The 25,565-nt window shown below is 49.7% G+C and overlaps 1 protein-coding gene and 1 pseudogene across 1 annotated transcript in view; both read right to left on the reverse strand.

Moving 5' to 3' along the window:
- The window catches only part of LOC137657574 (dihydroorotate dehydrogenase (quinone), mitochondrial-like), a 207,377-nt gene that overhangs the window by 151,598 nt on the left and 30,214 nt on the right, over positions 1–25,565 (reverse strand). The window contains exon 2 of the mRNA XM_068391908.1: positions 19,824–20,033. Within this exon, the coding sequence (XP_068248009.1) occupies positions 19,824–20,033 (210 nt within the window). The remainder of the gene's footprint in view (positions 1–19,823; positions 20,034–25,565) is intronic.
- On the reverse strand, positions 15,538–15,656 carry LOC137658076 (5S ribosomal RNA; annotated as a pseudogene).

The raw sequence follows: 25,565 nt of genomic DNA on the forward strand, positions 1-25,565 counted from the left end.
TTAGATCACTTGTTGTGCGGCCACCACAGGACCAATGGAGAAGGTTTCCATGTTCCTGTGGGTTACGTCTTTCAGGTAGTGGGCTATGAAGGTCTTCTGAAGCTTCCACACGCCCGCTTGCAATACCTGTGCCACAGAAAAATTTTTCTTGAACGCCAGAGACGTTGCAATGCCTCTGACGTCATGAGCTCTGGGTCGGTTAGACAGAGGAGGATCTGGATATAGAGCGTATTTGGTTACTTTCCTTATCCAGGAGGAAATAGTATTCCTCATGACCCGCCTCTTGACCTTCCCCATGCTGACAAAAAGTGCTCGTACACGGGGGCGAGCTTTTGCTGTTCTTTTTAAGTAACACCTCAGACTCCTCACTGGACATAGTAACAGTTGGTATGGATCTTCGGTTACAGAACGAAGACTCTCTATCCGAAATGGGCCAAACCTGGAGTCCAGCACACCCAGATTTTGAGTCTTAGCTACAAACTCAGGGACGAAGTTGAGGATTACTTCCCCCTATCTCCTAGAGTGGGAGACATCAGCAGATAGACCATGAAGTTCGCTGATTCTCTTGGCCGAAGCCAAAGCGAGCAGGAACACCGTCTTCCACGTGAGGTGGCGATCTGAGGCCTGGCGTATTGGTTCATAGGGGAAGCCCTTCAGAGTCCTGAGGACCCGAACCACGTTCCAAGGGGGAGGTCTTAGCTCTGCCTAGGGGCAAATAAGCTCGTAACTGCGCTTGAGCAAAGAAAGTTCCAACAAGGAGGAAATATCAACTCCTTTCAGTCTAAAGGCGAGACTCAAGGCTGAGAGGTAGCCTTTGACTGCCGAGACCGAGAGAAGCTTTCCTTCCCGAAGGTATACAAGAAACTCCGCTACAGTTGGAACAGAGGCATTGAGGGGAGAGATACCCCTTCCACGACACCAACCACAGAAAACTGACCACTTCGCCTGGTAGACTGCCTCTGTGGATGTCCAGCCATTCCTTTCGCAACCGGTTGCAAAAAGCCTCTCCGTGTGAGGAGGTGCTGGATAGTTTGCAGGCGTGAAGTCGAAGCGAGGCTACGGCTCTGTGAAAGATGTTGGCATGTGGTTGTTTGAGGAGGTCGTGTTGTGGAGGAAGCTCCCTCAGGATCTCCGTGAGGAGATGCAGAAGGTCCGGGAACCATTCTGCGTGATGCCATAGCGGAGCTATGAGGGTCATTTGCAAATTGTTGCTTGCTCGTACCTGGTTGAGGACTTTTCTCATCAGACAGAACGGGGGAAACGCGTAAGCGTCCAGGTTTATCCACCGTTGTTGAAAAGCATCTTGCCAAAGAGCTTGGGGATCCGGGACTGGGGAGCAGTACAACAGGAGCCTGAAATTCAGGGCTGTTGCGAACAGATCCACAGTCGGGGAACCCCACAAAGTCAGGACTTTGTTGGCTATCAGAGGATTCAAAGACCACTTGGGGCCAACTATCTGAGTCGCTCTGCTCAGCTTGTCTCCTAGCACATTCCGCTTGCCCGGAATGAAGCGAGCTGATAGTCACTGAGTTGTCTTTTGCCCATCTGAGTATCTCTACTGCAAGATGGCACAGCTGCTGCGAAAAGGTACCGCCCTGTTTGCTTAGATAAGCTATTACCGTGGTGTTGTCGCTCATCAGCACCACGGAGTGCCCCGCCAGGACCTGGTCGAACTCTTTGAGGGCCAGAAAGGCTGCCCTCATCTTTAAGAGATTTATGTGCTGGTACCTTTCTGATTCGGACCATTGGCCGGAGATGTAATGGTGCAGCACGTGAGCCCCCCACCCTTCTTTTGATGCATCCCAAAACAGCATCAATTCCGGGGGAGAGATGAGAAGATCGACCCCTTTGCAGAGGTTCGGCTCCGCCAACCACCACCTGAGGTCCGACTGTTCCTCTAGCCCTATGCGGACTAGGTGATCCCGGGAATCGGTGTGCTGGTTCCACTGGGATTTTAGTCGCCACTGGAGGGATCTCATCCTGAGGCGACTGTTGGGGACCAGTCGGGTTAGGGATGAGAAGTGACCAAGAAGGCGAAACCAATACTGCGCCGGGAGCTCTTCCCGATTGAGGAAGACCTGTGGTATCTCCCTCAGTCTCTGGATCCTTTCGTCTGATGGAAACGCTTTGTGCCTTACAGTGTCTAATCGCATGCCTAGGTATACCAGTTCTTGAGAGGGGAGCAGTTGAGACTTCTCGAGGTTTACCACGATCCCCAGATCCTGGCAAAATCTTAGAAGCTCGTCTCGGTGGCGGAGAAGGGCCGCCTCCGAGTCTGCCAGAATCAGCCAGTCTTCCAAGTATCTTAGGAGACGGATGCCGACTCTGTGAGCCCAAGATGATACTACGGCGAATACTCTCGTAAATACCTGGGGTGTTGTGGAAAGACCGAAACACAGTACCCTGAACTGGTAATGCTTCCGATTGAACATGAATCTCAGATACTTCCTGGAAGACGGGTGAATTGGGATCTGGAAGTATTCGTCCTTCAGATCTATAGTGCACATGAAGTCCTGGGGTCTTATCGCTTGTCTGACTGTGTCAGCCGTCTCCATCATGAAAGGTGTCTGTTCGACAAACCTGTTCAGGGCTGAGAGGTCGATGACTGGTCTCCAGCCTCCAGACGCCTTTTTCACAAGAAAGAGTTGACTGCAGAAGCCTGGGGACCCGTCGAGGACCTCCTGGAGAACGTCCTTCTCCAACATGGACTGGACTTCTGCCCTGAGGGCAAACTCCTGTACGGATCCCTTCGCACAGGAGTTCAATGGAATCGGCACTCGAGTCAGTGGAGGGAGAGAGAGCGTGAACGGGATACGATACCCTGAACGAATCACCTCGACCGACCAGGGTTCGGCCCCGTGGTAAAGCCACCTCTGCCAGTGGCTTTGCAGGCATCCCCCCACAGGTGGACAAATGGGAGGATTGCCTGTCTTATTGGGACCGGCCTCGGCCAGATCCCTTCTTACCCTTTCCTCCACGGAAAGACTTTTTACTGTGAAAGGCATGCTTTGCACCCTTTTTACCCTGCTGTTTTGGGCCTCTAGCCCTTTTCGTCTGCGGGTTCTGCTGTGCTTTCCGCTGTGGCTGAGAGGGGTAAGATCTAGCTGTTAAAACCTTTTGGATGAGGGGGTCCTGACTGGACTTCCTCCACCTCTCTGCCACCCACTCGACATCCTCAGGATGGAACAAAGAATTGCCCTCGAAAGGAGCATTTCTCAGACTCGCTACTTCGGCCTGAGGGAGATGTCTATAGAGCTTGTCTATGACGGCATCTCTCCTCTTCAGGATAGTGTTGGCCCAAAGGTTCACTGCCTGAGGAGAGAGGAACTCGATGGCTCGAGTGCCGGACAAAAGGAAAGTCTCCAAAGACTTCCTGGAGGACTCCCAATACAGGTCTTTAGACCGCATCAGTTGTCCTAAGGATCCTAACCAGAAATCTAGCCACGAAGTAGCCTGCATGGCGTACTTCGCCACCTTTTCCTAGTTTAGGATTTCAGAGGCCGAAAAGGAGACAGGAAGTCACATAAGTTTCTCGAAGGGGGTGGCCTTCGAGAGTGCCTCTATAGAGTGGTCGAGAGACAGCGTTGGAAGAGATTCTCCGAGGATCTCGTAGTACCTCCTCTGAAACACATACGGAGGAGGTAAGAGCTTGGAGGACGAGTTGGAGCGGAGAGAAGAGGTGGAACCAGTTGCCTGGGACACAGCCTTCTGTTTGGCACTCTTCAACCCCTTTGACCAGGGCAAAGCTGCACTGGTCCTATGAGGTTTCTGAGTGCCATAGAACTGGTCAAGGACCATTTCTTTTCCATCTGGAGGGGCTGCCGATGGATCTGGAAGTCCATTGATGGAACGGATGCAGGCTAGGACCTGCCAGAAGGCGTGTTCCGACTCCTTCCTCTCATCCTCTGTAAGCTTAGGGCTAGCGGCTGCTGGCAGAGCGTCGTCCTCGAGATCGCTCTGCCCTTCCACGTCCAACCTCTCATCCATAGGAGCCCGGCGTGGGTCGAAGTTGTCAACTGTATAGACTGGGGATAGGGAGACTACCGGGAAGGTGCTTGCTTCCGGCTACCTGGGAGGCAGTGAGGAAGGAAGCCTGGACGAGGATTTGGGGATAGTGAACCAATCCTTCGGTTCCCTCCTACGAGGACAGAGATCCTCTGTCCCCAAGGGCCTAGAGGACTCCGTCGGCCTACAGGTGGAATGTAAGTCCATTGCCGTACAGGGTGAATCCCGTCCGGTAGCAGGGCGTGCCTCATTAGACACTATGTATCTCGACCGGTAAAGAAGGGAAGGAGTCTCCATAGTAATTAACCCTATCCTCCTTGGGGGCTGAAGGACTAATCCTTTTCCTTTCCCCCTTTGGCCTGGCCTGTGGCGTCTCGAACTGCGGGAGGCTACCCTGAGGTTCATGCCTAATCTCCTCCAGAGGTCTTTTGCAAGGGGATGATCGCCTGTGCGAGAACTTCCGACCTCCTCCTAGGATCGGAGGGAGGAGAGAACCCCAGGAAGAGAGGAGGCGACAAGGGAATCCTAGGTGTATCACCTAAGGACTGGGAGCGGGGAACGTCTCCCTTCATGGCTTGGCGCATTACATTAAATAAGTTGCTAAGCCACGGGGGGTCACGGGCTCCTGTGGAACTAGGGGGAAGGTCCTTAGGAAAGGACTGCTCCCTGGGTTTAGGAACCTGGGCAGGATCCCTAACCCTCTAGTCTGATGGAGGCTTCCCTACAGGCAAGATAGGCACAGGCCTACCCTTAGGGATAGGATCTGGGCTCGGTCGCACAGGCGACCGTTGTCTCCGTTGAGGCCCAAGGGGCTTGAGAGACTGATTGTGAGCGCCAAGATGGTCGTGCGCTCTTGCGCCGAACTGTTGGTAGGCAGAAGGGAGCTCACGCGAGCGCCTCTCCCGATTGCGCGCACCTTTTTCGTGCTCCTGGAGCGCATGAGGTTGTTCGCGCACCTGGCGTGCATAAGGTTGCTCGCGCACATGGCGCGCACTGTGTTGTTCGCGCGCATGGCGAGCAATAGGCTGTTCGTGCATATGGCACGCTATAGTGTGAACCTGCGTGCCATGATCGCCATTTTGTTTGCGCGCGCCAAGGCGGTCGTGCGCGCCAAGTCGGTTGTGCGCGCCAATTTGGCCGTGCAACCTTCTCTCGCGAACCAGATATATGTTCCCCCGAAGGGGAAGCCCGCCTTGGAGAGAGCCCTGCCACCGCCCCTGGTGGGTTAACTAACTCCTCGGCGTCGGAACCAGACCCAAGGTCTGGTAAGGAACAGGCGCTCCCTGGGGGAAGAGAAGGAGCCGACTCACTAGGGAAGCCGTCATCCTCGTCCATCCCTCAGGGTTGACCTGGAGTCACAAGCCCTGCGCTACTGCTCGACCGTACCCCGGAAGGGCCTGGTCGAGGATTAGCTTCGGGCAGAGATTTGAGCGTAGAGGAAGCAGAAGCCCCCGATTTCTTTGATTTCGAGGAAGACCCCAAAAGCGAAGATTCGCGTTTAGACTACTTCTTCTTCTTACGTGCAAACCTCTCCCACTGGGAGGCAGGCCACTCCCTACACTCAGAAAAGGTGCTGTCCCACGAACACTGAGTTCCCCGGCAAGCCAGGCATAAAGGATGTGGGTCTGTCTCCAAGGACGACATGAAGGTGCCGCAGCGGCGGCCCTCAATCCAAGGACATGTCTGCATAGCGGGATAATAACCATACACACACCGACACACACAAAAGAAAAAGTAATAAAGTCAAGGCAGTTTTTTAACGGGAGAGAGAGATGGCACGTCTACACTCTACCGAGCCAAAAGTAAAAGTGGTTATTCAACCGACAGGTGTGAGTGAGCGGCGTAGCTAGTCTACCCCACCCCTTCCCGCTAACTAGCGGATGGGGTAATTATCCCTCACTAAAATTGTCTTGACTGGTTTTCAGCGTTGCCGAAAGTAATACCCTAATAAATAGCGAAGGTTTGTATCTGTCAGAACTATTACAAAATGACAAATTTGGAAATAATTTTTATTTTTCCTAACTATACAAATCTGGAGAACTTTACAGTGGAGATATATTTCAGCAATAGCTGAAACTAGCCGTAAAGCTTTTACACAAGGTGTAACTAACCCCTGTGGCTGCGGGGGCATAAAAACAATTAGAATAGCGCCAACATTATCCCTGCGTGTCGTAATAGGCGACTAAAAGAGACAGGACGAAGGGGCTGGGAACCCCCTCTCCTGTAACTACATCCTGTGAGACATCGACAAAGAGATTGAGCTGAGGGGAGAGTGACTGCTCCCCGCACTCTAGTTTTGGGGTGTTTGAATGTGCGTGGATGTAGTACGATAGAGAGTAAAAGATGTGAAATTGGAAGTATGTTTAGGAATAGAAGGATGGATGTATTGGCCTTGTGTGAGACGAAGATAAAAGGAAAGGGTGAAGTGATGTTTGGTGAAATGTCTGGTAGTGTGTCTGGGATTGAAAGGGGAAGAGCGAGAGAGGGTGTGGCTTTATTGCTGAGTGAATGGATGACAGGTAAAGTAGTGGAATGGAAGGAGATATCATCTAGGTTAATGTGGGTAAGGGTTAGGTTGGGTAGGGAATGTTGGGCGTTTGTCAGTGCATATGGGCCAGGTAGTGAGAAGTGAAGAAAAGCGGAATGAGTTCTGAAATGAATTAACTAGGTGTGTAGAAGGACTGGGTATAAGGAATTATGTAGTTGTCATGGGTGACTTAAATGCTAGAGTGGGCGCTGGAGAGGTAGAAGGTGTCATTGGGAAGTATGGCGTACCAGGTGAAAATGAGAGTGGTGAGAGACTGGTATATATGTGTGTTGAGCAAGAGATGGTGATAAGTAATAGCTTTTTCAAAAAGAAAGAAAAAAATAAGTATACATGGGTAAGAGTGGCAAATTGAAGAGTAGTAGAAAGGGCATTAATGGATTATGTGTTGATAACTAAAAGAATGTTTGGAAGATTGAAAGACGTGCACGTGTTTAGGGGTATGGCTAACGGTATGTCTGATCATTTTTTGGTGGAAGGAAAATTAGTTGTAGCAAAAGAGTGGGGGAATAGAGTAGGTGGATGTAAAAGGGAGCTAGTGAGGGTTGAAGAGCTAATAAAACCAGGGGTAAAAAGTAAATATCAGGAAAGGTTGAAAATGACATATGACGAAGTGAAAGTAAGAGAAACTGGTAATTTAGAGGAGGAGTGGAAGTTAGTAAAAGAAAATTTTGTTGGGATTGCAAGTGATGTGTGTGGCAAGAAGGTTGTTGGAGGCAGCATGAGGAAGGGCAGTGAATGGTGGAATAAAGGAGTGAAGGTAAAAGTGGAAGAGAAAAAGAGGGCTTTTGAAGAATGGCTGCAGAGTAATAGTATAGAGAAGTATGAAAAATATAAAGAGAAAAATGTGGAAGTAAAGCGCAAGGTACGTGAAGCAAAGAGGGCAGCTGACCTGAGGTGGGGTCAGGGATTGGGTCATTCATATGAAGAGAATAAGAAGAAGTTTTGGAAAGAAGTGAAGAGAGTAAGGAAGGCAGGCTCAAGAATTGAAGAGACAGTGAAAGATGGAAATGGTACGTTGTTAAAAGGAGAGGAGGCAAGGAAAAGATGGGCGGAATATTTTGAAAGTTTACTGAATGTTGAGGATAATAGGGAGGCAGATATAATTGCTGTTGCAGGTGTTGAGGTGCCAGTGATGGGAGATGAGAATGAGAGAGAGATTACAATAGATGAAGTGAGGAGAGCACTAGATGAAATGAGAGTAGGAAAAGCGTCTGGTATGGATGGTGTGAGAGCTGAGATGTTGAAGGAAGGGGGTGTGACTGTACTTGAATGGTTGGTGAGATTGTTTAATTTGTGTTTTGTGTTGTCAATGGTACCAGTAGATTGGGTTTGTGCATGTATTGTACCACTATATAAGGGTAAAGGAGATGTGCATGAGTGTTGTAATTCAAGAGGTATTAGTTTGTTAAGCATAGTTGGAAAAGTGTATGGTAGAGTAATGATTAATAGGATCAAGGATAAAACAGAGAATGCAATCTTAGAAGTACGGGGTGGTTTTAGAAGAGGTAAGGGTTGTATGAATCAGATTTTTACAGTAAGGCAGATATGCGAGAAATATTTAGCAAAAGGTAAGGAGGTGTATGTTGCGTTTATAGATCTGGAGAGAGCGTATGACAGAGTTGATAGGGAAGCAATGTGGAATGTGATGAGGTTATATGGAATTGGTGGAAGGTTGTTGCAAGCAGTGAAAAGTTTCTACAAAGGTAGTAAAGCATGTGTTAGGATAGGAAATGAAGTGAGTGATTGGTTTCCGGTGAGAGTGGGGCTGAGACAGGGATGTGTGATGTCGCCGTGGTTGTTTAACTTGTATGTTGATGGAGTGGTGAGAGAGGTGAATGCTCGAGTGCTTGGACGAGGATTAAAACTGGTAGACGAGAATGACCATGAATGGGAGGTAAATCAGTTGTTGTTTGCGGATGATACTGTACTGGTTGCAGACACAGAAGAGAAGCTTGGCCGATTAGTGACAGAATTTGGAAGTGTGTGTGAGAGAAGGAAGTTGAGAGTTAATGTGGGTAAGAGTAAGGTTATGAGATATACGAGAAGGGAAGGTGGTGCAAGGTTGAATGTCATGTTGAATGGAGGGTTACTTGAAGAGGTGGATCAGTTTAAGTACTTGGGGTCAGTTGTTGCAGCAAATGGTGGAGTGGAAGCAGATGTACGTCAGAGAGTGAATGAAGGTGGCAAAGTGTTGGGGGCAGTTAAGGGAGTAGTAAAAAATAGAGGGTTGGGCATGAATGTAAAGAGTTCTATATGAGAAAGTGATTGTACCAACGGTGATGTATGGATCGGAGTTGTGGGGAATGAAAGTGATGGAGAGACAGAAATTGAATGCATTTGAGATGAAGTGTCTAAGGAGTATGGCTGGTGTATCTCGAGTAGATAGGGTTAGGAACGAAGTGGTGAGAGTGAGAACGGGTGTAAGAAATGAGTTAGCAGCTAGCGTGGATATGAATGTGTTGAGGTGGTTTGGCCATGTTGAGAGAATGGAAAATGGCTGTCTGCTAAAGAAGGTGGTGAATGCAAGAGTTGATGGGAGAAGTACAAGAAGAGGAAGGCCAAGGTTTGGGTGGATGGATGGAGTGAAGGAAGCTCTGGGTGATAGGAGGATAGATGTGAGAGAGGCAAGAGAGCGTGCTAGAAATAGGAATGAATGGCGAGCGATTGTGACGCAGTTCCGGTAGGCCCTGCTGCTTCCTCCGATGCCTTAGATGACCGCGGAGGTAGCAGCAGTAGGGGATTCAGCATTATGAAGCTTCATCTGTGGTGGATAACGGGGGAGGGTGGGCAGTGGCACCCTAGCAGTACCAGCTGAACTCGGTTGAGTCCCTTGTCAGGCTGGGAGGAACGTAGAGAGTAGAGGTCCCCTTTTTGTTTTTGTTTCATTTGTTGATGTTGGCTACCCCCCAAAATTGGGAGAAGTGCCTTGGTATATGTATGTATGTATGTAACTAACCTCCGCTAGTTAGCGGAGGGGAAGTGGGGGTAGACCAACCACACGCTCACATCAGTGATAGGAGCTGAACGTCACTTTGCAATTACAGCAGGACTTCCTGAGAGAGGGTGATGGGGAGACCAGTACAGTAAGTGTTAAGAGCTCCAGGTTTGTTTAGCTATAAAAAATAAAAATTATTTCCAAATTTGTCATTTGTTCCGGCACTACGGTACTGTATACTGTATACAAACCCTTACACTCTTTACAGTGGAAACTCCCCTTTAGGTGGGTGGAGGTCCAAAAACCAACTGGCTGGTGACTGACCCAGGGTGCTCCTCTGTGCCTTGCACGAGCTGTTTAGAGCTTTGTTATTTTCCTCTTGACCCTTCCTGTGCTCACAAAGAGCTTTTTGATCTGAAGGCAAGCTCTGGCAGTTCATTTGAGATACTTCCTCAGCGCCCTCACATGTCATAGTAACAACTGATCTGGATCATCTGTCAAGGAACGAACACCCTCAACTTGGAAGGGCTTGAATCTAGGGTTTGCTACAGCGAAATCCGAGTCTTAGCTACGAACTTAGGGACGAAACCGAGCGTCACTTACCGCCATCCCTTTGAATGGGCAACATCGTATGAAAGCCCATATAGCTCACTGACTCTTTACAAAGGCCAGGGCTAACAGGAAAATCGTCTTCAAGAGGTTCTTCCTTGCGAGTGCCTCCAAGGTGGGAAGGGGAGGCAGCGATAGGTGGAGGAGAAGATGGCTATCAGGGATAACCTCTATCCTTGAAGCTTTGACCGGAGTCAGCTTGACCCTAGATGATGGTAAATTGTCAGGTACTGCACTCCTCTCTTCCTCTTCAGGGAATACGCAGCCGTAGTACGTTGCCTTAGAGTCTGTCAAAACTGTAGAATTCCCCAGGGAAATGCCGGGAGCTTCTGCAGGGCGAGAATATACAAGGCCCGAGGGCCTAAGTTACGGCCCTGACCAAAATGCTGAACCTCGACTGTTTGCTGATAGATGCGCTGTCTGAAAGCTCCTCTGAATTGAACGAGGTCGAATGGTCTTTCTGTGGAGTCTTCATACCAGACGAGAAAGACTTCGGAAACATCGATCTTGGTTCTTTCCTTGGTGCTGGTACCTGAAAACCTGTAGCTTGCCCCTTCCTCTTTCCCCAGTGGTCGCGTTGTTATGCATTTGCGGGAAGGGGAATGGGGGACAGTGAACGATCAGAGGTAGCCTTACCCTTCCTTGAAGAAAGGACTGTGGTTCTTGGCAGAGGAGACCTGGAAAGGATCTTACCTTTATGGGTATTCTGCTGCTGAGAGGTCAACGTTGGCTCGTGATCCTCACTTGGCTGAGGGAGATTATTCACCTCTAAAGTCATATGCTGAGTGGTTGATGATCGCCAACGCATTGGCAAACTCTGATGAATCGCCGGATGCTGGCGTGTTGGAAAGCCTGCTGACCACTGCCATACTGCCGAACGCTGGTGTGCCATTGATAATCGCTGATGAACAGGTGAGCGTTGACGCGTTGTCGAGAGTCGACACAAAATTGCAGGGTCAACCACAACTCTCCGACGAGAGGACGGATGGTGACCTAACAATCAACGAGGGCGATTGAGGCTTACATGAAGCCAGAAAAATGCTCTGATCAAAAGACAGCGAAATTTGATCTGCGATACAGTGATTCGGCGATTTACAAGCAGCAAGTCTATGCGTAGAGGCCTGACGAGTAGGCAAACGCTCAGCAGGAGCCTGATGCATAGGTGAATGCTAGCGAGCAGGCAACTGATGAACAGTAGGAGGATCCCAATGCTGACGAGCAGGTGATTCACGAGCTGTCAGGTGAGCAGGTGATTCACGACCTGCAGGTTGACGAACGACAGGATGATGAACCTGAACGTGAAGAGTACGTGAATGCTGAGCAGGAGCCTGACGAAAGCAGGTGAATAATGAGCAGATGGTTGGCAAACACCTGCTGGATGTTCAAAGGAGAAATGTGTCCTTTGGAAGGAGGCACATCCTCAGGTGGGGATCGGGAACGGTCCTCCGCATGCAAGATACGAAACGAAGTATGTTAGTGAGAAGACGAGTCCGTCGAAGCAGGCGAAGGTCGGAAACCAGAGGAGGCATGACAGGCAGGTTCCTCTGAAGAGGAAAGCTACCAAGACGAAGATCCGAAGCCGTCTCTTTGCCAAAGGAGAAGGAGCACACCTAAGCACGGCGAGGTCTCCTACCATGATGACGACGTCCCACTGCAACAGGAGGATCAGCAAGTTGATCGGTAGCAGGCCTCCTAGGAGGAGTCTCTATGAGTGCCCCTTCAAGTTAACAAGAAAGGGGAACACTCGCAGGAGAGACATGCCTTGGACTTTGCTCCTTCCCCCGAAGGATGTTTGTCAAGGGGAGAAGGGGGGTCCTCGGCAGCAGCAGCAGAAGAAACAGAAACACAGTCCGTTGGCTAGGTAGCAGATGAAACCTCCGATACCACCACGTCAACCAAGGTCAAGGGGTCGACCTCCGAAGCTGACGATCGTTGCAGTTCAGCACCCTGGTAAAGGTTCTGCACCAGAGCCTCCATGGAGGGAGGGCTGGGCAAGCCCAGAGACTGCCAAACCTGTAATAAAGGAGAAAAAGACACAGCCTCCCTCGGGGGGAGAGCCGGGGCAACCTCACTATGGGAGGCAGCATAGTCTCTCGAGGATCGAGGTTGACCAAAGGTTAAGCAGTCTACGTTACTACTCAATGGTTCCCTGAAGGAAGTCGTTCGAGTAGGAGCGCCAGAAGAAGGTCAGGAGGCGGAAGAAAAAGCCTTGGGTTTCTTCTGCTCCCCCATACCTTTCTCACTGGGAGGCAGACCCCTCCCGGCATTCATTACATTTATTAGATTTGTTGCAGCGTTGTCCTCTGCAGACCGGCCAACGGCAGTGAGGATCAGTTTCCACCGCGGACATAAAGGTACCACAAGTGCGAGCCCCCGAACCCTAGCAGGTACGCATGGTCGGTAGGATGAACTCAGCGTACACACACACACTGAAAGAAAAAGTAAAAAATAGTTTAATTCCAGTCCAAAATAATGGAGAGGATGAAGAGCGGCAACAACCGTTCCTCATCTGAGCCAAAAGCAAAGTGAAGCACTGTCACAGGTGTGTGAGTGAGAGGGGTAGATAGCTATGCAGAGACCAGGATGCTGCTTCCCCGTAGAGGGGATGATGAAGAAAGAAATAAGGGCCAGACATACTTCTTTCGTTCATGCAGACTAAAACCTGATAACAATGCCCTCAACCTTCTGCTACCTGTCCAAAAAGGAGCCTGAGGTTAGACCAGCTGTTGTGTAGCCACCACAGAGCGATAGAAAACGTATCGAGACTCTTGTGGGTCACGCCCTGCAGGAAGCGGGCTGCGAAGGTCATTAGATGCTTCCAGACTCCAGCTTGTAGCACCTGCGTCACAGAGTAGTATTACTCGAAGGCGAGGGACGTTGCGATGTATCCAACATCGTGCTGTAGGGCAACGTGACGGGGGAGGGTCTGGAGACAGGTCGAGATGAATGTCCTTGAGTCCAGGCTGAAGAGGTATACTGGTGACTCTCCCCCGTGTCCTCCTTGTGCTTCCAAATCGGCTGCAACTGAGGACAAACTGCAGCTGTTCCCAAAGCTAACCTCTCGATTCCTTTACTGGCAAGAAAGAGAAGGTCTTGGGACATCAGATACAGAATGGAGACTCGAAACCTTGAAGGAATTGGACCGAAGGGCCGGGACCCCCAGATTCTGAGTCTAGCCAACAACTCAGGAGCGAACCTGAATGTTGCCTTCCCCTCTTCCTTAGAAAGGGCGGAGTCGTACGAGACCAAGAAGATTGCTTACACACTGGCCGTGGCCAGAGTGAGCAGGAGACCCAAGGCGGAATACAATCCGAGGCCTGTCGTAAAGGGTCTTGAGAAGATCTCTTAAGGGTCTAAAAAGTCCGAGCCATGCTCCAAGTTGGAGGTCTTCCTCCGACTAGGGCAGGGACGATCGTAGCTTCGCATGAGCGAGGAAAGATCCAGCGGGCAGGAAAAAGTTATTCCTTTAAGCCTGAAGGTCAGGGAAAGGCTGAGCGACAGGCTTCATTGCCGAGAGCGGAAAGGAGTTTCCTCCCGCCGAAAGGCAATAAGACCGTTATTACTGGAGAAGAGGCCTCAAGGGAAGAGGTATATCTCCCACGGCACCAACCTCCGAAGACTCTTCACTTTGCCTGGAAGACCCCTGCGGATGACTATCGCAGATGACGCGACCTCCGTACAGTGAACCCTCGTTTATCGCGGTAGATAGGTTCCAGTCGCGGCCGCGATAGGTGAAAATCCGCGAAGTAGTGACACCATATTTACCCATTTATTCAACATGTATATTCAGACTTTTAAAACCTTCCCTTGTACGTAGTACTGTTAACAAACTACCCTTTAATGTACAGAACACTTAATGCATGTACTACAGTACCCTAAACTAAAACAGGCACAAATATTAAAGGTGATTTTATATCATGCATTTCCTAAACATGCTAAAAAGCACGATAAAAAATGGCAACCAATGTTTTGTTTACATTTATCTCTGATCATAATGTAGAAACAAACTGGAGGTAGAGCTTTGCTTATTACCCAGACATATTTCCCATACTTTTCCCTTAGAACTACATCACATCTTCCTACTTTAGATATATATATATATATATATATATATATATATATATATATATATATATATATATATATATATATATATATATGTGTGTGTGTGTATATATATATATATATTTATATGTATACACATATACATACCTACATATATACATAAATACATGCATACATATATATATATATATATTACTGTATATATATGGATTATGGAAAAAATCCGCGAAGTGGTGAATCCGCGATGGTCGAACCGCGAAGTAGCGAGGGTTCACTGTACCGCGACTGTAGCGGGTTGTCTCTTCTTGAGGAGGAGGCGTAGTGTCTCCAGGCATGAAGCCGAAGCGACGCCCCGGTTCGGGAGAGATGTTGCAGTGTGGTTGTTTGAGTAGTCTGCGCCGTGGGAGAAGCTCTCCCGGGAGTTCCGTCAGGGGAAGCAGAGGGTCCAGAAACCGTTCTGCGCATAGTCCCAGTGGAGGTCTCCCATTGAAAGGTTGACAGACAACCTGGTCTTGTTGAGACCCATTGTCCACAGACAAAAAGGAGGGAAGACGCAGGCAGCGAAGTTGTCCCACCATCACCGGAATGCATCTTGCCAGAGTCTCGGAGTCTGAGACTGGGGGGAAGAACAGCGGAAGCTTGAGGTTCCAAGCTGTCGCGATCAGGTCCCCCAGACCAGGACTTGCAGGTTACTCAAGGTCAAAGACCCCCAGGTACACTCTCTCTACGAGGCTCTGCTCGGATAGTCGGAGAGAACATTTCTCTGCCTGGAATGAGGGAGCCGATGGTGGTATTGAGAGTATCTCAATCATCCCGGTATCTCTACTGCAAGATGTGAAGGTGTGAAAATGCGTCCCCTGCTGGTTAGAACACGCCAGAATCATGAAGTCAACGCGCATGGAGCGACTCGGCAGGAGCTGTAGGATCTGTAGAGGGGCCAGACTACGGCCCCTAAGCCTGCCTGAATGATGGAGAGGTATCCTTCAGGTCTTGACCATAGGCCTGGACCGGAACATGCCCCCCCCCCCTTTCCTTTGACGAGTCCGAGAACAGCATCAAGAATGTGGGGAAAGGACGAGAATATCCACTACCATGAAGAGGTTCCATAGGTCAACACCCATTGCAGGTCTAATAGTTCTGCTGGTCCCATAGGGGCCAGGAAGTCCGGTTAAACGTTGCCTGAAACCACCGGAACTTGGACCGCCCCACATGGAACTTATCCTGAGGCGACCGTTCGGACTATAGACGGGTCAATAAGGAAAGGAGAACTAGGAAACGTTCCAAGGTAGGGCTGAAAGCTCTGCTTGACTGAGAACAGGTACTGCGACTCTCCTCAGTCTTGCCACAGTCAACTGAAAGGAAGGCTCGGAGGATGTGGCAACAGAATCTGGCGTCCCCAGGTGGTCACCCATCCAAGTACCGACCAGAACCGACGTTGCTTAACCTCGCTGGACGGACGAGAAGCGGGGTTTCCAACGTGGTAAGGCCGTTGACTCAATATCATGGCCAGATACTCCAGATGTTGAGGCAGAAGAGAAGGCTCCAAGCAAAATACCATGAACCCACACTCATGGTAAGCATCCGGAAGCTTGTCCCGGCGCTGAAGAAGGTCGAACCCGAGCCTACCGGAGTTGACCAGCCCTCCAAAAAGCAAAGGAGGCGGAAGCCTGCACCTGAGCGGCCATGAGGAAAGCAAGGAGAGTTCTCTGGGGAAAAAAACCTGCTATGCCACGGCGGGATAGCCACACTGCATCATAAGCAGGAATACTTGCAGTCTAGGCTGAATTCCACGAGCTCCCTGGAAGATGGATGGAATGGAAACTGAAAGTACCCGTCCTTCCGATCCAGGGTTTAAGGAGTCCTGTCGCCTCGTTACCAGTCTGATCGATTCTGCTGTTCTACGCTGGCCGAAGTTTGTTCGACAAACTTGATCAGGGCTGAGAGGTCGACTACGGAACTCCCCTCTTAGATCCTTCCTTAAGAAAGGATCGACTGAAGAGGCCGGGGGTGAAGCCGTCGATGATCCTATGGAGGACCTTCGCCTAAGGTATGGATCATTCTGCCCAACCGGGCAACTCTTGCCGACGCTATGGCATAGAGGTTCAGAGACACTGAATTCGCTGACAGAGACGGCAGGCGCGATATCCTTGGCTGATCGTGCGGGAATGGGCATCGGGAAGCTGTCATCCGGATGAGTAACCTTAAGCATCCTCCCAGCGAGAAACCTGCAATCCTAGAGTTCGTGAGCTCTGCCGCTCCTTTTAGGACTATGGCCCCCCCGGGGGAGCCTCTGTTTCTGACAGGAGGAAACTGCAATTGGACACCTTGTCTCAGTTGTCGTAGCCGATAACTTAGGCCGACGTGGTTGAAAGAAAAAGGCGCTGGAACCCTGCAGAGTCTGGAAGAAAGCGCCTTGGAGGAGTGAAAACGGAAGTCGATTTCCTCCGCACAGCCGCTGTCTAAGTCTCTGTCCTTGGGCACAAACAAACTCTTCTCAAGGATGGAAGGGTGTCTGAGGTTGTCGACCTCCACAGATGAGACACCCGAATGAAGCCCTCAGTCAGCGCGTCCAGATGGTACAACATCGAGCTTGTCCGCAAGTTAGATACTTAACGACGAAAGGCCAAGGTGCCTGAGCCCGAGAGGAGGAAAGTACCCATGATCTTCCTGTAGCTTCCTTGAACCAAACGTCGGGCCGTAACCGAGGAGGGAAAGGACCTGGTAAGCCCCCAGAGGAAGGGGTAAGCAGTCACCCCTTGGCCGATGGAGAAATCTCGAACGGAAAGCCCCCGCCAAAAATCCTTCCAGGGAATGACGGGGAAGGGCTAATCTAGGTTCTGGAAAGAGGAGTGTTGCTCAGACCTCCCTGAAGTTTCTTCCTATTCTTGCAAGTGCCATGCTCTGCGTTTACGGGGTGAGGCCGTGTTCTGGAAATACGCTCCAGAAGAACTCGCCAGGCTGGCCATGCTGCGAAAACCCCAGTGGGAATCGTGGTCGCAATCGCCCTAGAGCTCGCGCGATGGTAATTCAAAGATTTGCGCGTGGGCGAACGTGGAAGCGTCCATGCGCGGTCACGCAGGAACGCAAACAAAGGTGAGCGAAGGAGCGCAGAAGGAGGGCGAGCAGCATGCGCAGGTGAGCGATCGCGCGATGGCGAGCAGCATGCGCAGGTGGGCGATCGCGCGATGGCGAGCAGCATGCGCAGGTGGGCGATCGCGCGATGGCGAGCAGCATGCGCAAGTGGGCGATCGCGCGATGGCGAGCAGCATGCGCAGGTGGGCGACCGCGCGATGGCGAGCAGCATGCGCAGGTGGGCGATCGCGCGATGGAGAGCAGCATGCGCAGGTGGGAGATCGTGCGATGGCGAGCTAGTAGCTGGCGAACCATGTTCCTTCAGAAGCGTTGGAGAACGTTGGCGCGCCGGCTGTAACACACGCGGGCGATCCGGAGATCGCTGACGTGTAGAACGCTGTTGAATAGGCGATACTAAAATCACCTGTGCGCGCTGGCGAGCAGGTGAACGCTGGCGAGCAGGTGATCACTGGCGAGCTAATGATCGCTGACGAGCAGAAGGCAACGCATGAAAGTCTGCGCATAGAAGAAGAGTCCTTGACCCAGACCTGAACCGAAGTTCTAGATCGCGAGGGCGAACGTGGGCGCACAGGGCGCGTAACAGGAACCAACAGGAACAGCAGGGATGATCATCATGAGAGCACTGACGAACAGGAAGCGCTGATGAGCAGGAGAGCGCCTGTGCGCTAACACTGAGCAGCAGCAGGAGAGAACACAGCAGAAGGGCGCGCAGGGGAACCCTGACACGCAAGGGAAGAACCCCCGTGGGAGGCAACCCTTTGCCCCGAAGGGAACGTTGTTCGTCGAGAGACAGATGTCCATCGGAAGACTGTTGCCTGTCCGCCGGGAGACTGATGTCCGTTGGAAGACCGTTGTCCGTCGGGAAGACCGTTACCCGTTGGAAGACGAGATCAGACTGCTGTCCATCTGCACCAAGGCGGAAGATCAAGAAGAAGGAGTTGTAGGCTGCAAACGGAGATTCAAAAAGGCGCCTCTTAGCACCCTTATAAGAAGATGAGAGGCCCTTACGACGAGGCGGACGGTGGGCCTTACGGCGAAGGAGGCCAACAGCAACAGCAGCAGAAGAATCCTCCGAAGAGAAGTCTCTATGAGTGTACTCTCTCGTGAATGAAAGAGAAACACTTCGTAGAAGAGACTGGTCAGCCAGTGACGTAAAAGGAGCAATCCTCCGAAGAGGGGCTCCTGCAGTTGCCCAGTCCCTTGAGCGAAACTGCAGGTGTGACCGCTCAGCACCAAGAGCATAGTCGCACGAAAAAAAGGCAAGAGAAGAACCCCCCAAAAGGGGAAAAACTCAAGCCTGGACAGGAAAAACTTCCCTCGGAAGGAAAGTTACCCGCCCAAGGAGGCAAGCCTCCTGAGAGTTCTAAAATGAACTAGAGAGCTGTCCGTCGTCACGGGAGTACTTCCAGTAGAAGGAGACACGCCCCTGACGAAAATACAAGGGGGGAGGCAGCAACAGCCGAATCCCCAGGCCTCAACAAGACAGCTCACACCGTTGCCATATTACAGAAACGAACTAGATCGGTAACTGTAAAAAAATAAAACAAAAATCATTAGTACACATTCATTCCCCCGGGAAGGCTCCGAAGAGGAATCCCGAGGGAAAGGAAACAAGAATTACACAACAGGCACGTGCCCTCACAACCACTTACACTCACGGAAGGAGAGCTGTAACCAAAACAGAATTATAATAATTATAATTATGAAACTATGTAATTATGTAATTTAAAAATGAATGAACACTAAAGAAAGAACGAAAACCCCGAAAGGAATCGTTCTACAAGCTGAAGAAAAAAAAAAACTACAATTAGATTCATAAACTAATTGAGACAAACGTACGGCGTAGCAACCCCCCCACACGGAAAGGAAGCTACAAGGGCGTAGTAACACGTAGTAAAAGGGTGAACGACCTCAAGAGAGAGAGAGAGAGAAAGACCGAAGTCAAACTCGATCGCCACCCATAAAATTACGCCGTGGTGGCCTAACTGCCGAGGACTCCACGTAGATATCGTACACTACACACACAACTCTGTAAAGGAAACTTACTGATTTCTATACTCAAATATATATACAAAAATGAAAACATGTTTACATATATATTGAGTAAAAGAAAAGTAAGCGATTAAGTAAAGACAAAACAAACAATGGCTGCCAAGAGAGGACCAAGACAGAGACGTCTGTCACAGTCCGAGCCAAAAGTGAAAGTGAGCATTCATCTGTGTGTGAGGGGGGGAGGGGTAGCTAACTAGCGCGGGGGTAATACACCCTCGTTAAATTCTAATGGCTCGCCATTTCAGCTGCGCTAAAAGGTAAACCCAATGTAAATAGCGTAGTTTGTATTTCGGTTACGGAACAAATGCTCTTTCAAAATGCTACTCAGAAATAAATTAGAAAAGCAATTAGATAGCAATAGATATGGTAAACTCACAAAATTTCAATAACATTATAAAAACCTAGCAATAGAGCAATAAACTGCAATAAATAGTGTATGGAATCACTTTAATTCTTAACAAACAGAAAGGTTAGTGGACTTCAAAAATATTGGCTGTAAGCTATAATAACACTTACCAAAAGTTTAGATTCTTTTATCTTAGTCTTTGGGACTAGATGATACCTTGCAGCTAAAACTGCCAAATTATGTGCCGTCTCTGGATCTATCCTGCGGAATACAGGCATGACCCATGATTCGTAGAATTTTTCATTTTGCATGTATATATTTATACCAACAAAAGTTACTCCTCCACCAACGGCCAGCTTCACGACGTCAAGCATTCGTTTCTGCAAAAGTATAAAGTGTTCCGGTTATTGCCATCCTTCATCAAAACATAGAAACCTTTAAAATAACTTTTCTTTGGAAAATAGTTTTTTATGCCTATAATAAACAACAAAAGAGATGGAATATCTTGGTGTCAGAGTTTATTTAATAAATTATGCCTTTTCCCATAGTTCAACTTTGTATCATATACTGTATAAATGAGAAAAAAAAAAATTAAGACAAAAATGACAAATTCGTAGATAATTTGTATTTTTCCCAACTATACATACCTTAGCTATTTAATAGGGGTATTTACTTTCGGCATAGCTGAAATGAGGAGCCATTAATTTTTAACGAGGGTTAACTACCCATACCGCTAGTTAGTGGGGGTAGGGGAGGGTAGCCTGGTACCGCGCCCCCTCACACACCTCTGATTGAGCTCACTTTGCTTGGAGGTAGGACTTCAAGGGGGATAGGGCTGGCGGGTAAGTTTGATTAAATATGATATTTTGATTATAAAATAAATTTTTGAATATACTTACCCGGTGAATATATAATAGCTGACGTCTCGGACGGCTCGACATAAACCCAAAAACTCGCGAGCGATCGCCGTGAAGGTTGCGGGTGTGCCCACCAGCGCCGACTATCGGCCAGATACCGCATATACTTGTAAACAGCTCCAGTTCTTCCCATTCCGCTGGGTCTCTATCGGGGAGGAAGGGAGGGCCTTTAATTTATATATTCACCGGGTAAGTATATTCAAAAATTTATTTTATAATCAAAATATCATTTTTAAATATTAAACTTAGCCGGTGAATATATAATAGCTGATTCACACCCATGGTGGTGGGTAGAGACCAGTATTAATACAATAAAGGCGTATATGCTTAGAGTTTTTGACAATTATATCATAATAAAACCCAATTAAATATAGGTACCTGGTAAGGAAGCTGACTCTGACGATTACTCTTCCTTATTAGTCCGCTTTCCTCACGAAGCCCAGCCATCCTCTCAGGATGCTGAAAGACTCCCAGGAGCTGTTATATTCAGGGCGACCACCCATAAAACAGGACCTCATCAAAACCCTTAATCTGGGCGCTCTCAAGAAACGACATTTGACCACCCTCCAAATCAAAAAGGATGCGAAAGGCTTCTCAGCCTTCCGTACAACCCAAGACAAGATTAAAAACATTTCAAGAGAAGATTAAAAGGATATTGGGATTAAGGGAATGTAGTGGCAGAACCCTCACCCACTACTGCACTCGCTGCAACGAATGGACCCAGTGTGTAGCAGTCCTCATAAAGAGTCTGGACGTCTTTTAAGTAAAATGAAGCGAACACCGACTTGCTCCTCCAAAAGGTCGCGTCCATAATACTTCGCAGAGATCTGTTTTGCTTAAAAGCCACGGAAGTTGCTATCGCTCTTACTTCGTGCGTCTTGACTTTAAGTAAACAACGATCTTTCTCACTAGAGAGAATGAGCCTCTCGGATTAAAAATCTAATAAAATACGATAAAGCATTTTTAGACATAGGCAATGAGGGCTTCTTAACGGAGCACCATAAGGCCTCAGATCCACCTCGTAAAGATCTGGTACGAGCCAAATAAAACTTAAGAGCTCTAACTGGGCACAGTACTCTTTCAACCTCGTTGCCTACGATCTCTGATAGGCAAGGTATATCTAGGCCAAGGACGAGAAGGCAGTTCATTTTTGGCCAAGAAACCAAGCTGAAGCGAACATGTGGCTTTATCTGTAGAAAAACCGATGTTTTTACTAAAGGCATGGATCTCACTGACCCTTTTAGCCGAAGCCAAGCACACCAAAAAAAGCGTCTTGAGGGTGAGATTCTTCAGGGAGGCTCAAACCTGTCGGACATTAGGAATCTTAGGACCACGTCTAAGTTCCACCCAGGAGTTGCCATACGACGCTCCTTAGAGGTCTCGAAGGACTTAAGGAGATCTTGGAGATCTTTATTATTGGACAGATCTAAGCCTCTATGTCTGAACACAGAAGCCAACATGCTCCTGTAGCCCTTAATAGTGGGAGCAGAGAGAGAGCGAACATTTCTCAGATGCAGGAGAAAGTCTGCAATTTGGGCTACAGAGGTACTGGAAGAGGAAATGGATGATGACCTGCACCAGTCTCTAAAGACTTCCCACTTCGACTGGTAGACCTTGATGGTAGATGCTCTCCTAGCTCTCGCAATCGCTCTGGCTGCCTCCTTCGAAAATCCTCGAGCTCTTGAGAGTCTTTCGATAGTCTGAAGGCAGTCAGACGAAGCGCGGGGAGGCTTTGATGAAGACTCCTTACGAGGGGCTGTCGTAAGAGATCCATCCTTAAAGGCAGACTCCTTGGAACGTCTACCAGCCATTGAAGTACCTCTGTGAACCACTCTCTCGCGGGCCAGAGGGGAGCAACCAACGTCAACCTTGTCCCTTCGTGAGAGGCGAACTTCTGCAGTACCTTGTTGATGATCTTGAACGGCAGGAATGCGTACGCGTCCAGGTGAGACCAGTCCAGCAGGAAAGCATCTATGTGGGCCGCCTCTGGATCTGGGACTGGAGAGCAATAGGTCGGGAGCCTTTTGGTCAACGAGGTGGCAAAGAGGTCTATGGTGGGTTGGCCCCAAGTCATCCAAAGTCTCTTGCACACGTCCTTGTGGAGGGTCCATTCTGTGGGGATCACCTGACCTCTCCGACTGAGACAGTCCGCCAAGACGTTCAAGTCCCCCTGGATGAATCTTGTCAACAGTGAGATGCCTCGATCTCTTGACCAGATGAGGAGGTCCCTTGCGATGACGAACAGTGTGTGGGAGTGAGTGCCTCCTTGCTTGGAGATGTACGCCAAGGCTGTGGTGTTGTCCGAATTGACTTCTACCACTTTGTTTCGTAGAAGACTCTCGAAACTCGTCAAGGCCAAGTGAACAGCCAACAGCTCCTTGCAATTGATGTGCAGGCTCCTCTGATCCGACGTCCAAAGACCCGAACATTCCAGACCGTCCAGAGTCGCTCCCCAACCCAAATCCGACGCGTCTGAGAACAACACGTGGTTTGGGTTCTTGACCGCCAGGGACAGACCCTCTCGCAGACTTATGTTGCTGTCCCACCAGCTCAGGCACGTTTTTACTGGCTCGGAGATCGGGATTGACACAGCTTCCAAAGTCTTGCCCTTGTTCCAATGGGAGTCTAGATGGAACTGGAGAGGGCGAAGGTGAAGTCTCCCTAGTGAGATAAATTGTTCCAGGGATGACAGAGTCCCTAGGAGGCTCATCCAACTTCTCACTGAGCAACGGTCTTTTTTCAACATGAGGCGGACTTTGAGCAGGGCTTGCTCTATCCTGGTGGCAGACGGAAAAGCCCGAAAAACTAGACTGCGAATCTCCATCCCCAAATAGAGAATCGTCTGGGAGGGATTCAGTTGAGACTTTTCTAAGTTCACCAACAGTCCCAACTCCTTTGCAAGAGCTAACGTCCATTGAAGGTCCTGCAGACAGCGATGACGGGACGACGCTCTGAGAAGCCAGTCGTCCAGGTACAGGGAGGCTCGAATTCCCGATAAATGAAGGAATTTTGCCACATTCCTCATGAGCCTCGTAAACACGAGAGGAGCAGGGCTGAGGCCGAAGCACAGTGCTCGGAACTGGTACACCACATTCCTGTAAACAAACCTCAGATACGGTTGAGAATCCGGGTGTATAGGAATGTGGAAGTACGCATCCTGCAGGTCGAGAGAGACCCTCCAGTCTCCCTCTCTGACCGCTGCTAGGACGGACTTCGTGGTCTCCATCGTAAATTTTGTTTTTACAACAAAAACGTTGAGCGCACTGACGTCCAGCACTGGCCTCCAACCTCCTGTATGCTTTGGGACTAGGAAGAGACGGTTGTAAAATCCCGGTGATTGAAGGTCCGAGACTTTCACCACCGCTCCCTTCTCTAGCAACTGAGAAACCTGCTGATGTAGAGCTTGTCTCCTTGACTCCTCTCGATACCTGGGAGAGAGGTCTAAAGGAACTGTTACTAGAGGTGGTCTGCGTACAAAAGGTATTTTGTACCCCTCCTTGAGCAACAACACACTCTCTCGGTCTGCACCCCTCTTCTCCCAGGCCTGCCAGAAGTTGTTCAGTCTGGCCCCTACCGCTGTCTGAGGACGTGGGCAGTCAGACTCTGCCACGGGAGGACTTGGATCCTCTCCTCTTGCCTCTCTTACTGTCGGCACGAGCGCCTCCCCTACTGGGGGCTCTGCCACGAAAGGGCGGGATAAACCTCGTCGCTGGGGTATCGATCTTGGGTCTTACGACATAAGACGATGAAGGAGCACCCTTACGAGCAGACGTAGCCATCAGGTCGTGGGTATCCTTCTGCACCAGCGAAGCCGCAATATCCTTGATCAACTGCTGAGGAAACAAGGCGGATGACAACGGGGCAAAGAGGAGCTCCGACCTTTGACAGGGAGTAACTCCTGCCGAAAGGAACGAGCAAAGAGTCTCCCTCTTCTTCAGGACTCCAGCCGTAAAGGTAGCGGCGAGCTCATTGGAGCCATCACGGATGGCTTTGTCCATGCAGGACATAATAAGCACGGAAACATCCTGGTCGGCCGACGAGATCTTCCTGCTTAAGGCTCCTAGCGACCAATCTAAGAAGTTAAAAACTTCGAAGGCCCTGTAAACCCCTTTAAGGAGATGGTCAAGGTCCGAGGAGGACCAATAAACTTTAGAGCGTCTCATGGCCAGGCGACGGGGAGAGTCTACTAGGCTTGAGAAGTCTCCCTGGGCAGAGGCAGAAACTCCCAAGCCGAGAACTTCTCCCGTGTCATACCAGACGCTCGCTCTAGAAGCCAGTTTAAAAGGAGGGAAAGCAAAGGCAGTCTTCCCCAAACTCCTCCTGGTGATCAACCAGTCGCCTAGCAAATGTAAAGCCCTCTTAGAAGAGCGAAAGAGCACTAGCTTAGTAAACGAAGGCTTCGAAGCAGCTAGGCCTAGTGCAAACTCTGACGGAGGCGAACGAGGAGCAGAAGGTACAAAATGGTCTGGAAAAAGATCCTTAAAAATCAACATGATTTTCTTAAAGTCCATAGAGGGCTGAGCAGCTTTAGGCTCTTCTCTGTCTGACAAACTGCCCAAAGGAATATCAGTAGGCGGAGGATCAGCAACTTCCTCATCTGAAGGAACCTCGTCCGACAATTGTCGAGTCTCATGAAAAGGAGAGACCTGCCGCGGCGGCAATGCTTGACAGGCAATGTCCACAAGCAAAGGAGCAGTAGTAGCAGTCGAGGAAGCGACGTCATGCCGCTGCTGAAAGGACTGAAAACCTTGCGACTGACCAACAACAACAACAGGAGTTGATGGACGCTCGACGTCACGTCGTAACTGCATTGACTGCCTAGACTGAGCAGTCAAAACAACCTTTGACTGCGGTGCTTGACGCTCAACGTCAAGTCGAGGCAACTGAGCTGGTTGGCGAACGTCCTGAACGTCAACACGAGACTGCGGCAGCGGCTGAACGTCAACACGAGGCTGCGGCAGCGGCTGAAAGTCAACACGGGACTGCAGCGAGTGA

This window comes from Palaemon carinicauda, chromosome 18, assembly GCF_036898095.1.
Source record: "Palaemon carinicauda isolate YSFRI2023 chromosome 18, ASM3689809v2, whole genome shotgun sequence".
Classification (NCBI taxonomy): domain Eukaryota; kingdom Metazoa; phylum Arthropoda; class Malacostraca; order Decapoda; family Palaemonidae; genus Palaemon; species Palaemon carinicauda.